This window comes from Gekko japonicus, unplaced genomic scaffold (genome assembly GCF_001447785.1).
Source record: "Gekko japonicus isolate JY-2015 unplaced genomic scaffold, Gekko_japonicus_V1.1 scaffold355, whole genome shotgun sequence".
Lineage (NCBI taxonomy): Eukaryota > Metazoa > Chordata > Lepidosauria > Squamata > Gekkonidae > Gekko > Gekko japonicus.
Window position 1 is genome coordinate 393,404 of NW_015167066.1, and position 13,348 is coordinate 406,751.

At 42.7% G+C, this 13,348-nt stretch overlaps 1 protein-coding gene across 1 annotated transcript in view; it reads right to left on the reverse strand.

The window, feature by feature from the left end:
- FANCC (Fanconi anemia complementation group C) overlaps nucleotides 1–13,348 on the reverse strand; it is a 75,590-nt gene that overhangs the window by 55,131 nt on the left and 7,111 nt on the right. The window contains exon 3 of the mRNA XM_015412674.1: nucleotides 11,140–11,234. Within this exon, the coding sequence (XP_015268160.1) occupies nucleotides 11,140–11,234 (95 nt within the window). The remainder of the gene's footprint in view (nucleotides 1–11,139; nucleotides 11,235–13,348) is intronic.

A 13,348-nucleotide genomic window follows, 5' to 3' on the forward strand; every position in this document is an offset into this window, starting at 1 on the left:
GGCCCAGCCATAGAAGCCCCAAAGACTCACCAGTACACACAAGGGGACCCAGGGAAGGGGATGAAATTGCACGGGAAACCCCAGGACAGGGCAGCGGCTGAGCTGCACGGCGCGCAGGGCCGGGGCTTCTACGGCTGGGCCGCTGAAGCGGCCCAGCCATAGAAGCCCCGAAGACTCACCAGTACACACAAGGGGACAGGGAAGGGGATGAAATTGCACGGGAAACCCCAGGACAGGGCAGCGGCTGAACTGCCTGTGTCTTTGGGTGGGGGTGTTCATGGTGCATGTGGAGGAGGAGGCAAGTCAGTGGCCGCCGGCCCTGCACCGCTCACCCAGGAACCGAATTCACCGTGCGCCCCCCCCTGACGAGGCAGGCCTTCGGGGGAGCATAGGGAGGGCCGCTGTGGCCCTGCGCCGTGAGCCCGATTTCGGCGCCCCCCCACCTGAAGAGGCAGACCTTTGGGGGAGCCCTGGGAGGGCCCCGGCGGCAGCAACTGAGACGCAGCATTCCCGGCTTCAGGCCTCTCCCCCCCCACACCGCCCCAGTAGACAGCCGGCGGCGATGGCGACTGAGCCACCACACGCCCTGCTTCGGTCCTCCCGCCCAGTAGACAGCTGGCGGCAGAGGTGGATGAGCCGCCACCCACCTTGCCTTCAAGCCTCTCCCCCCCACCCGCCCAGTAGAAAGTCGGCGGTGGCGAACGAGCTGCTGCACGCCTGGCTTAGCCCCTATCCTCCCCCCCTCACGGCTTCTCCCACCCCCTGGCAAGCCGTGAGGGGGGGAGAACCTTTACCAGGACCCCCCCACTTTTTGCTTCTCCCGCCGCCCAGCTAGCCGGATGGGCAAGAGAGGCTTTCGCTGTACCTTCCTTTCTCTCCCCCCCTCACTTTTACTCTGTCTCTCTCTCTCCCTCCTTCCTTCCTACCTTTCTTTCTTTCTCTCTCCCCCCTCTTCATTTCTTTCTTTCTTTCTTTCTTTCTTTCTTTCCTTCCCTCCCTATCCACACCCACACAACCTACCTTTCTAGGCCCGTTGTCTTCATCCACAACGGGCTTTGCTCCCTAGTTATTTTATAATGCTGTAGATGCTTACATAAGTCCTGGTCTGAAAAAAGCATTTTAATGACTTCAAACAAACAAAAAAGTTCTTTTGAGGGCTCCTCTAGGCATCCAATTTTTCCTCTTTGAATAACTGAAAAAGTTCTTGGAAAAAAATTACTGGGGTGTTTTTCTAGGCCTTCATATCTCTATTCAAGACTACACTAATTTTTCCTGGAAATGCTCACAGTACATGTGATTCATGCCATGTTTGTGTTCTGGACATGTGGTTTGAATGAAACCCGGTAAGTCATTCAATAGTTGGTGCCTTCTGCAGATCCCTCCCACAACTACCTCTGCTTGTGGCAGATGCAGCAGAACAAGGAGAAAGACACAGAAACAGCAGCATTTGTTAGCAACAGCCATGCTTTCAAACGTCCCAGTCACCCAGCATCACCCTAAACAAGAAACCAATATTGCTTGGTGTTCATGAAAAACTTTAAAAGAACTGACAATTATGTGTCTGGGCACTATTGGGTATCCAAAGAATAGAGGGCAGAATATGTGAAAAGCTAAGAGAGAAATGTTTATGGAGCACAACTGACTACCAAATTATGTAACAAATAAATCACTTTAATACAACATAAACATGATTGCATACTAAAATCACTTTTACTAAAACATACAATATATACAACAGGTTTCTCCCTCCCAGGCTTTCTTTTCTTCCATTTTTTTCAAATGAACAATTAAAAACTATGAAGCATATTACACCAATATCATTTCACACACAAACACCAAAAAAAGCCAGAGTAAAGATTAGAGGCTGCAATGCTAAACATAGGCTGCGGTCACACGGAGCATTAGGCACGCTAGAAGGACGGAAGATAGGTAGATTTTCCGGGCGCGATCTCACCGCCACATCTGGGAAGCGTCAAGCTCCCGTGGCTCACCCGAGGCTTCCCGCGGAAGATGTGTGGTAAAAAAACTAGTACCTTGGAGGTATTAGTTTCCTGAAACCGCGGGGCAAGGGCGGGCGTCTGATTGCGTTCCGGTGGTAGTTCCGGCGCCTGCACATGTCCCCTCGCAAAAAGGTTTTTTTTCCAAAGTCTCCACGGATGCGCACAAGCACCCAAGGGAGCATGCGCACATTTGAGTTAAAAAAAACACCCAACCCCGTTTGCCCCACGCCCCGCATTTTCCTGCCCATGTGCCTGCAGCCATACTTATTTTTGAAGCAAATCCAAGTGAAACCAGACTTCTTCTGCATTAACATGTTTAGGGTTGAGATTCAAACCTCAAAGTCAGTTTGGGATATTTTAACTTTACATTTAATAGATGACCTCTATTTGAGATATTACAACTTCTGGAAAATCAATAATGAAAGATACTTTCAATATGAGAGCTTGGCATGGGTGTCAAAAAAGGAGAATCTTAGGGATACTTTGGTTATTAGACACACTTTGTTTTTAATAGAACAAAATGTTGCAGAACTTAGGGTGATAAAATAATTTAAGAAAATTAATTCAAAACAGACACAAAATGTGAACCATTAAATAACACTTATTAAAACAGATAATAAATCTATGCATTAGAATTGTTTCAGCAATCAAGCATTAAGCTGAGGAGAAGTGAGAACATCCTTTATCTGAGAAGACAATTTTACTTCAAAAAGAACCTATTTTTTCAAGTGCATGTCCTGTATAACTACTGCTGACAAAACTGAGGGTCTCAAAATCAAGAGGAAACCACCTATCAGAGAAGTTTTCATTATGAAAACTCTTGTAGAATGCTATTTACATTAGTACTGTTACAATTAGTGTTACGAGGGGAAGGATTGACTGTAATACTGCAGCACTATGACCACCCACATTATGATTAAAGTGGGTTCCATGTTCCAATAGCTGCCAAGGCAGACTGCTCCATGTTGTAATTACATCTGCAGTTTTCTTTTAATTACTTTCATATGCTGCAACAAGTCCCATTGCATTATCCAACTTGAAAAGCCCTGAATTTCGTAAGGTATTTTTAATGTCTACGAACTATTATAGAACTTGAATATGATTATTATTCTTTGAACAAAAACCTGACTGTATGGTTAATATCATAACACATTTGTTTATAAGTTACAATATAATTAACATTACTTGTCTAGCGTTAAAACAACAAATAAGTTATCAGTGCAAATTAACCGCATTTAAACTGCAAAAAGAAAACAAAAATCCAAAGCTATATGACTTTTTTAGAATAATTATGGGGAAACAAAAAAACCTCACACTATTGACATATCTAATTCTCAACATGGCACTCTCTGTAGATACTTACTTCTGGAGACTGGAACCATGAAAAAACAAAACAGATATTTCTACAAACCTGAGAAAAGCCCCCTAGTTTGCAGAAAAATCTGAAATTTAAAAAGACAAAAGAAAACCACTGGGGGTTAACCCCCCCTTTAAAAAAATAACAGAAGCATAATGTGTACCTTTACAAAATGAATGCCCTCTGTAGTGGCCATTGCACGGGTTACTAAGAAACCAAAACAACTGTACTGCCAGCCTTCAGGCCTTGGTTTCTGCCAGTAAAAGGCAATCGGGGGCAGGGTCCTTTGCAGGGCTGTTTTGGCATTTGAGGGAGGGCTTACTGGGGCAACCACAAGGTGACTTATTATCAAGTAACTCGCATGACTCACCCAGTCCCAGTTGCTTACTATAGTTCAACAGCAGCCACCTCACATGGGCCAGTGTGGTGTCGTGGTCGGCAAAGAAGGAAGACTTGAAAGATCAGGTCTGTTCCTAGCCTTGCCCTTCCCAGGCCAGACCCAGTCACCTGCAACTGGGTGGCCAGCCAGTAATGCTGCAGGGTCCCTTCCAGAAAGCTCCTCATCACCACATGAGGTCCCAGCCGCACCGGCAGCTGGAGGGTGGCCCACTCCTTTCCTGGCCCTGCTCCTCACCTTGCAGCCACAAAAGAGCCCTAGGTAAGTCCAGGGTCATTGTTTGCGGGAAGGAGGATTCAGGGAAAGTAAGGTGCTCCCTGCATGTCCTCACAGGCTCCCCACCATGCAACTTGGTTCAGCCCAGCACTGAGCAACTGGACCAGACGTTTCCTGGGGAAAGGTTGCCAGGGGAAGGGAAGGAGGGAAAGCTGAAGGGGGGGGGCAAAAAAGGTAGGCTCGTAGGAGAGAAGGAAGCAAGGGCATAGAGCAGAAGTCACTGGGGTGGGGTGGGGGGTAGTTGTGAATTTTCTGCATTGTGCAGAGGGTTGGACGAGATGTCCCTTGGGTCCATTCCAATTCTGTATTTCCAAAAAGGGAGAGACTATCAGAGCTTTCAGGAAAGGCAAAGAGGAAACAGTGAAGAAAAGGAAAATGAGATGTCACCAGAAAGTCCTGGCTTATAACTCCCCTGCTTGTCTTTATATCTATTATGGGCATGGCCCTACATTGCATATAAAAATCTGTGCAGTGCGGCCATGTACAACTAGGAGTGATTTTTCTACAAACATAAAAAACTCAGCCTTTGCAAAAAAAGTGAAAAAAGCTTACAAAACTTTCAAAAATCTTCCAAACACCAGCCAGGGGGGATGAGATCTCACAATGCCACACTGTGAATCCCCTGATGCCAATTTGAGGGATGACTAGCAACACCACATATATTGTTGAAGGTGACTACAGCCATTCCCTGTAAAAGTGAAACACAACAGTTGCAGCAAAAGGGATAAGTGGTAGAGGAAAGTGGCAGCTTGGTGGGCAGGCAGGAGGGAGAGTGGCAGCAGCAAGCAAATGAGGGGAAGGCAACGGCGAAGGAAGACATGGGAGGCAGATAAGTAAGCTGGAAAGGAGAGTCAGCAGTGTAATGATTCCTTGTTTTATATGTGTGTGTGTCTCTTTAAAAGTTTGGTTGCATGGCTGTGTGATGGACTAGAGTGCTTGAAAAGACAAGTGTGGTGTGATTGATGACTGACAGAGAGGGGGAGGGGTTTTAGAAAGTGTTTCTGAGTGGATGAATGGGTATGTTCTTCAGGAGTGACACTTAGAGGTTGGACAGTTGATCAAGATAGTTGTTAAGTTAATTCGTTCTGAGGTCTGGAGAGAGACAGTCTTGTGTGTGATACAAGAGTTAAGTTCTGTGTATGAAAAAAAGTAGAAAGTAAAGTCAAAAAGTTAAATGAAAGTCTGAGTGACAGACTAGAGTGAAATAGGAACCGTATATGACCCTGAGTAATGAGTTAAAAAGTTACTTGAAAAATCCCTGTCAGAAAGGGAGCAGATCTTGTGAGACACAACGAAATTGTTAAAATTATTCACATTACTGGTTACATTGTTCTACACTTTTATTTATGAACTGTTTCAATAAATCTTCTTTTATTTAAGTCTGCCAGCTCTGAAAGAAATAATTTCTCAGGAAACACATAGACCCTCATGAGACTTAAAAACTCGACCTACCTATCCAGTGATAGCCAAAAGAAAGTATAAAAGTTTGGAAAGCCTAAAATTTCCTGGTGGCAGCCTAACCTACCCAGTTGAACAAAATAAAAAGAACACTTTAAAGTGAAACCAGGCCTCCCCAGATAAGGGGACGTCACAAGCAGTGACGGAAGAGGTAGCAGGGCAGGAAGAATGAAGCAGAAGAAAGAAGCAGTGACAGATCAGAGTTCCCCTTTTCCGCAAGTTCCTAGTGGGTCCCTACTTGTACTATTCTCAGCTGAAACCTGTGTTGTTCATAGAATCTCAACAAGCATCCAAGAGTCTTATTGTGAAAACCCCAGAGTTACAAAATGTATGCTGGTAATACTTACAAAACAATCTCTGCTCAGTTAAGAGACTGTTTGTTATTACTACTGACATGGTTCAAACAAAGGCAACACCATTAGCAGACAATGGCAGTAATGCAGAAGATAAATAAGTACACTTAAACCTCTGACTGGAATGGGACTAAGTGAACAATTACATATTCATATTAAATTTATTCTATCTGGATTTCATATGCTTAACTTTCAAGTTCATGGAGCCCAGCCTGCAGTTTTACTACTCCTGAACCAATTCAACAACATAGTCCTACCACAGTGAATATTAGCAGAAAAGAAACCCCACATATTTCTACCCAACAAGGAAGCAGTTTGTTAAGCTTTGTGAGCACTTATCATTGTATATGTTCGCTGTTCACTATATTACACATTGTCACCAACTTGAATGAACTATGTTGAATAACTTGTGCCTTATACTGACAAAAAGATCTTACATTTCCTAGTCTGTGCTTCATTTAATGCAGTGGTTCTTAAAGTGTAGCAGCCCATGGACCCTCATTCTGACTTAAATATTTTTCATAGACTCCCAAGCCCTCCCCTCCTTCCTTACTAATGCCCATCATGTGCTGCACAGCCTATCAGGGGACCCCTACTCAGGATCCCTTGGAAGGGAGCAGGTCAAGGAAGGACAAAATCAAAAAAGGTGAAGTGTGAGTCCTCACACCACAGAGTAGCGCCACTGCCAGACCTTTTCCACTAGCCAGACAGCCGGAGACGAAGGGACAAAGCCTCCAGCCCTCCTGGGACTAAGATCAAGACAGTCACCCTTGCAAGGAGGGATGTTTACAAGGCAAATTTCACAAAACAATCTGGTAGCTGTAGCCAATGCAGGCTACAGTACTGAATTCAGATTGAAGCCTCCTAGAATTCAAGAACTCCACAAAATATAAGCAAAGTGTTTCATTTTAAATGAAAGAGCAGTGAACAGTGAGGATAAAAATAACAAAGCTAGAAGTCTAAACTAAGCACATGTACAAGCATTGGTTCAAGATTCAAATATTACCAATAAGACTGAGTCCAATAGGATCCCCAAGTCCAAGACAAGGGTTCCAGTCAGTATGACCCACACAAAACAAAAAGTGACCCAAAGTCAGAAATAATCCAGATACAGGGCAAAACTAAAAGTCAAGAGCAAGCCATGCATGCCCCCATAGAGATCTCCATCCGCTAAACTAGGGGTGTCAAACGTAAGGCCCAGGGGCCAGAACCAGCCCATCCAGGGCTCTTATGTGGCCCACAAGCAACTAGTGCAAGGGAGAGAACAGGAGACTGCGGGGGGAGAGCCACTGCGATTATGGCTTTAGCATGGTGGAACAACCTCGCTTGCAGCAGTCAAGCAGTGTGGGAGCATCTGCCCAGTACTGCACCACTGGCTCTCCAGTCAACCCATATGAGTCTTCTTTTCCACCCCCTCCCAGCTAGGGTTGCCATACCCCCAAAGGGGGGGGGTTCCTCTGATTTCAGGGCTCCCAATTTGCCACTAGCCAGCTGACCAGTGAGGGGAGCCCCACCCCCAAAGAGCCCCATCCTGCCCCACATTGCGCAGGGACACTCTAGCATTTGGGTAAACTCTATGGTGACCATAGAGTTTTTTGCCCAAATGCTAGAGTGATCCACCAGAAGACTCTCAGAGCAAGACTCCCCCCTGCCAGCAACCAGGAAGGACCTAGCAACCCTACTCCCAGCCCATGAGGCCTTCAAATGAGCTTAGCAGCTGCTGTCGAAGCTTACCCACTGCTGTCCTTTATATAGTTTATTTCTCCGGTAACTGGCAATACATTTTGTGGCATATATGACCCAGCCCGACAAAGTGATACTTATGTCAGATCCAGCCCTCGTAACAAATGAGTTCAACACCTCTGTTCTAAACAATACAGTGAGAACTTCACCAGTTATACTTTAAAATAAAGTTTTAGTATAATGTTTGTACTGTCTGCAAGGTCAGATTTCAGAGGCAGATGGGTCTACAGGGCCATAACTCAAGACTCTGACTTAATTCTAATTGATCTGTCCCTTGTTTGCAAGAGACTTTGCACTATAGACTGTAAAAATCTTCCTTATGGGCCAGCAGAACAGTAGAAAGGAGTCGCAGAAATTTTCAAAGCTGCTCACAGAAAACAGAAAAAGACCTGTGTCACACAAAACTGAACTTACAGAAGGCAAATGAAAACTGCCATTGGTTCTTATCATCTATGGCCACAATATGACATACCTCTCAGTGGTTAAATCCTTTGCACTGGAAATAGAGAAACTAGCTCAACGTTATAGCTGGAAAAACTGTGATGACTGTATTAGGGCAGTATTGACAGGGCCACGCCGCCAATTAGATTTTGTAGAGGTGAGCCATCAATCAATCAGTATATTTTCCATCTAGTGCTCCCAGGTAATATAGAAGTCAGATGAACGCAGGTGGTAGGGGCTCTGAAAGCTTCCCTTCCACCCCTGAAAGAGGGGAAAGCAGATTCTACCTTCTTCCCCGATGCAGAGTCCCTGTTCTCACTCCTAGAAAACTGTGAGGGTTCTCTTTTCAAGTTTATTTATTTATTCAAACATTTATATCCTGCTTGGTAGCTTATGTCATAGTTAAAACATTACCATTTCAAACCAATAAAACCAATACCAAATATTTCCCCAATCCAAATACCTTACCGGTATTGGACCGGGAAAATTCGGCATTTACGAATATTTTGGGGGGAAAACCGGCATTTTTTTTTTTTTTTGCACACCGCTAGAGAAGATCTCAAAATCCCCCAGAACAACCTGGAAACCAACAGGATCCATTAATTTTCAAGGGTGGACCATTTGAATTCATCCACCAACCCTGCAGAGAGGAAACAGCAAGCTCAACATTAGTTGGATGAGAGGCACTTGCTCTGTGTGCTTATAGGGAGACCACCTGGAGTACCCTCATAAGAACATAAGAAAAGCCAATGTTGGATCAGGCCAATGGCCCATCAAGTCCAACACTCTGTAACACAGTGGCCAAAAATACCAGGTGCCATCAGGAGGTCCAGCAGTGGGGCCAGGACACTAGAAGCCCTCCCACTGTTGTCCCACCAGCACCAAGAATACAGAGCATCACTTGTCCCAGAGTTCCTAATAGCCACTGATGGACTTCTGGTCCATAGGCTTATCTAATTCCCTCTTGAAGCTGTCCATGCTTATAGCCACTGCCGCCACCTCCTGTGGCAGTTAATTTGGCAACAACAATATTAGCACTTTTGTATTATTGCTAACTGGTTTTAGCATTGTTTTAAATGTTTTAATTGTTTTATTGTAATATGCTGATTTTATGTAAGCCGCTCTTTGGGTACTTCCTTTTATCCGTTCTACCCTCGTGGACCCCAGTTTAAAAAACACTGAATTACTGAATCCCATATAAAGCAGAATAAACCTGACTATTTCCATATCTGTTCTAGTTCTATATCATTACAAAGAAAAGGCTATCAAAGAGGAGAAAATAATACCATTTAAAGTCAGACAAAATTAGCCTCTTCAACAAAAATGCAAGAGTTAACTGTATATTCCTGAATTAGTCTATTTTTAAAAAGACTGATTCTCTGGACAACAATCCATATTGCAACAGCATGCCACATGCTGTATGGCTTCAAAACCCTCATTCAAGGTGAACCAGATGTCAACTAATGTGGAAACTATATCACTTTCATTAATGTAGTAGTTTCACTAGGTCATGGTTGATTTCATGGGTTAGCAATTTATGGAATATTTCATCTTTCCTCACTACATCTGGCTAGAATATGAATAAGGGACCCTGCATTACAGGTCTGTAGCTCCTTCAAGACCATGAAAAACTTCTTGCAATTTTGACAGTGTGCATCACACCATTTAGCCAATTTCTAAATTGCCTGTTTTCAAGGTTAAGCAGAATCCTAAAGGCTTAAGGATTTTCATTCAACATTCATCAGCACATGCACATTGGAGGGAAAGTCCAATAACAGTTGGCAAGCTATCTTTTGGGCAGTTTGTCCATCAATACTGGTGCTCTCAAGAACTCCTAACAAACATAAAGGGATCCTTATTGCTCCATGGAATAGAGTTTGAAAACCAATGACCAGGGGAGAGGTAATTAGGAATTGTGATTTGTCCTCTTTTCACCAATACTAATTTCCATTTACCTAATATTGATTGAAGATATGATGGATTTATGATAGCGTAACAGCCATCTCAACATTATTCAAGTACAAGAGTGTCTGATGCTGGAGCTACTGTCAGACTATAACTGTGTTTACTACAGCACTCAGGTACACTGCTGTAATAGCACAAACGCAGAAGAACCCCAAGATATCTACAGAGGATCTCCAACAACAGCATGAAATTCTAGAAATTTTAAAGGTTAATAACTAATACTTCAGCTGTGTCTGTTTTCTAGGAATACATGGAACCAACTTAACTTTTTATGTCCTGATACCAATGAAATTAAAACAACTACTTAATATACAGGTATCATCTTATTACACTAATTAAATAATTCTACAGAATTAGTAAGCAGTACAGATTTATAGGCCACTGAAGACCCTACTAAATTCATTTGACACATTTATTTTCTCAGTACATAGTCCTGAGTATATGTTTCTCTTCCCTAAAAAGATAATAATAAAGCCTGCATTTCAACTACTCAAAAGATACTGAAAATGGTATTCCACATGAGCTTAAGTATTTTGCTAGAGTAAATTGAGTAAATGCATGAGATGTCTTTAAAATATAACTAAAAGCATCTAAAAGACTCTCTGGATACGTAGTATTCAAGCAATTGCAGATTCATTTGACTTACAGCTAACTAAATTCTTTAAAGCTGCACACAAATATTTTCTTTCACTGTCTCTGAATAAAACTTGGATACAATTAGACCCTATCAAGGCTAAAAAGATTAAACAAAAGAGCAAAATTATAGAGTATACATAATTGCTTTCAAAACAAACAATGGCATCCCTCCATACTACATTATTTTTTCTCCTAATTGAAAGTTTGCTTTTACAGCTCTCTCTTGCTTGCTGATTTGTGGACTTTGTTGTTCACTAGAAATTGCCAGAGTTTAGGCTCTGTTGTATTAAGAGATATTAAAATCAGTCCAGTTGAAATACTACATCTTTTTAATGTTTAAAATGAGACAGCATAGATAGTGTTTTAATTAAAGTGGAACATATTTCACCACAATGTGAACATACAATGTCTCTAGAGTGTTTTCTAAAAATGACACACTGTCTCTATGCTGTAGATGCTGCACCTTTAAATAATCAAGTTAATTTAAAGCAGTCAGAGGATTCATTTGCTTACTTGTATCCAGCTGTTGGCCTTCAATTCCACAGGGTTCTGTGGTTCACCACTGTACAGACAACATAAGCACCACATTAGACTCTTCTGGCATTCATCTACAGATAGCAAAGCAAATAAGAACTTTTAAAAAATCAAAGCAGAAACTTACACACACAGCAATAGTAATATTTTACTTACATTAATAAACAAAGCATCAAAGTCAGCCTTTATTTTTATTTTTTATGATGGGATTTCAAAGTCACTCCATTCTTCCCTTATTGTAATTAATATTAATAAACACAAGCAGAATTAACATTATACATACTTTAGCATGCTTTAATAGAAAAGCAGTCCAAAACATTTATAACTAGTTTTTTACAATTTGCTTCCCCCCTTCCCTTATTTATTAATATACTGAAGTATAGATAAAAATATGAATTTATACAAAAAAACCCATACTATATCAATTTCAAGTACGTTAGTGCTACAATTCTAAGAAAACCATTCAAGAGTACCAAGTAGGATTCAGAATAGATCTGTTGAGGATTGCTCTCTAAGTGGCATTCCTTCTCCCATCATTATTACAACTGAACTCCAAACCTCTCATTAAATTCTGATGTTGTAGCAGTGATGTTTGATAAGCAGAAAGCACAACCAAAATAAATTCCACAATTTTCCTAGCCATTCAGTTTTTCCTAACAGAAAGACTGATGCACATCATTTTGCAAATACTAGCCTTGCTAGCACTAAATCATATAAAAATATTGAGGGAATCACTTTCACATTTCTATTTTCAACAAGTTAAAACTACATTCATGGGAAAAAAACACTACAAAGGGTGGCTAATGCTTTTAATGATATATTTCCTATTTGTTATAAAGATTTGTAAAGACCTAAATCAGAGGTTGGAATCAGATAATACAGTGCAATTAAAGATAAGTAAATTAGCAAGAACTGGAAACAGCATACTGAAGACAACCCATCTTATTTTTTTTTATATATATATATAGCACTTTCTACCAAAATTTCCCTCCCATAAACGCATCGTCTTATCTAGATTAGGGATGGGCATGAACCAGATCAGGATGGCCCCCCCACATGCTAGACACACCAAACTTGCAGCAAATCTCTGTCTGACTCTCCTCTATCTCCTCTCCAAATTTGGTGAGGATTGGATTTATAGGGTCCGAGTTACACCCACCCAAACAAAGGTGCCCCCAGGAAAGTGCTTTCTGGGGAAATGTGGTGCAGGTTCACAAGGTTCAGGAGTGTATGGAATACCCACCCACCCCAACATGCTGGAAACACTAAACTCGCAGCTAATCTCCAGCTGACTCTTCTCTACCTGCCCTCCAAGTTTGGTGAGGACTGGATTTATGGGAGCAAGTTATGCCCCCACCCAAGAAAGTGTCCCTATATTCCATTGTTTTCAATGGAGGAGAGAAAAACAGCAAAAAAAAGCAAGGGCAGAAGCCCAGCAGAACAGAAACAAAATCAAAGTCCCTGAGAATCTCTCCAGTATAAACTGAAGGTGGGGGGTATTCCTGCCAACCCATCAGAACCAGGGCAATGTGCCCTGAGACTCAAACCAAACCAGCATGCAATGCCATATGTAAACATGGTGGCTTGAAGCCCTGAGAAGGAAGTAGAAACGGTGGCTCAAAAGCCCTAAGACATAGTCAGACATGGTGGCTCAAAGCCCTGAGAAGGAAGTAGACATGGTGGCTTGAAGCCCTGAGACATATGTAGATGTAGTGGCTACAAGTCCTGAGTCCAGCTCTGACAGCCAAAGACCAAGCATGCAACAATGTCTGTAGACATGGTGGCTCCAATCTCTGAAAAGGGTTGACCAGTCAGAGCAATCTTCTCCTCAATGAGGCGAGCGAGTGATTGCTTCAGGGGTTCCAAAGGACAGACAGGATGCAGAATTGTTCCCACGGCACGGCTGGGAAACGAGGCCCCATGGTTGGAGCAGGTAGAAGGCACAGCTGCTTTCACAGCTCTGTATCCACCTTAGACTCACACCACCTGAACCAGCGTGCAACAACATATGTAGTTGTGATGGATCGAAGCCCTGATACATTTGTAGATGTGGTGGTTCCGAGGCCTGAGTCCTCCGCATGAATGCAGGAAAAGCAGACCCAGATGCAAAAAACTTGCACATCCCACAGCATAGAGCACAGGAGATCACTAGTGGGGGGGGGGGGGATATAAAAACATCAAAAAGCAA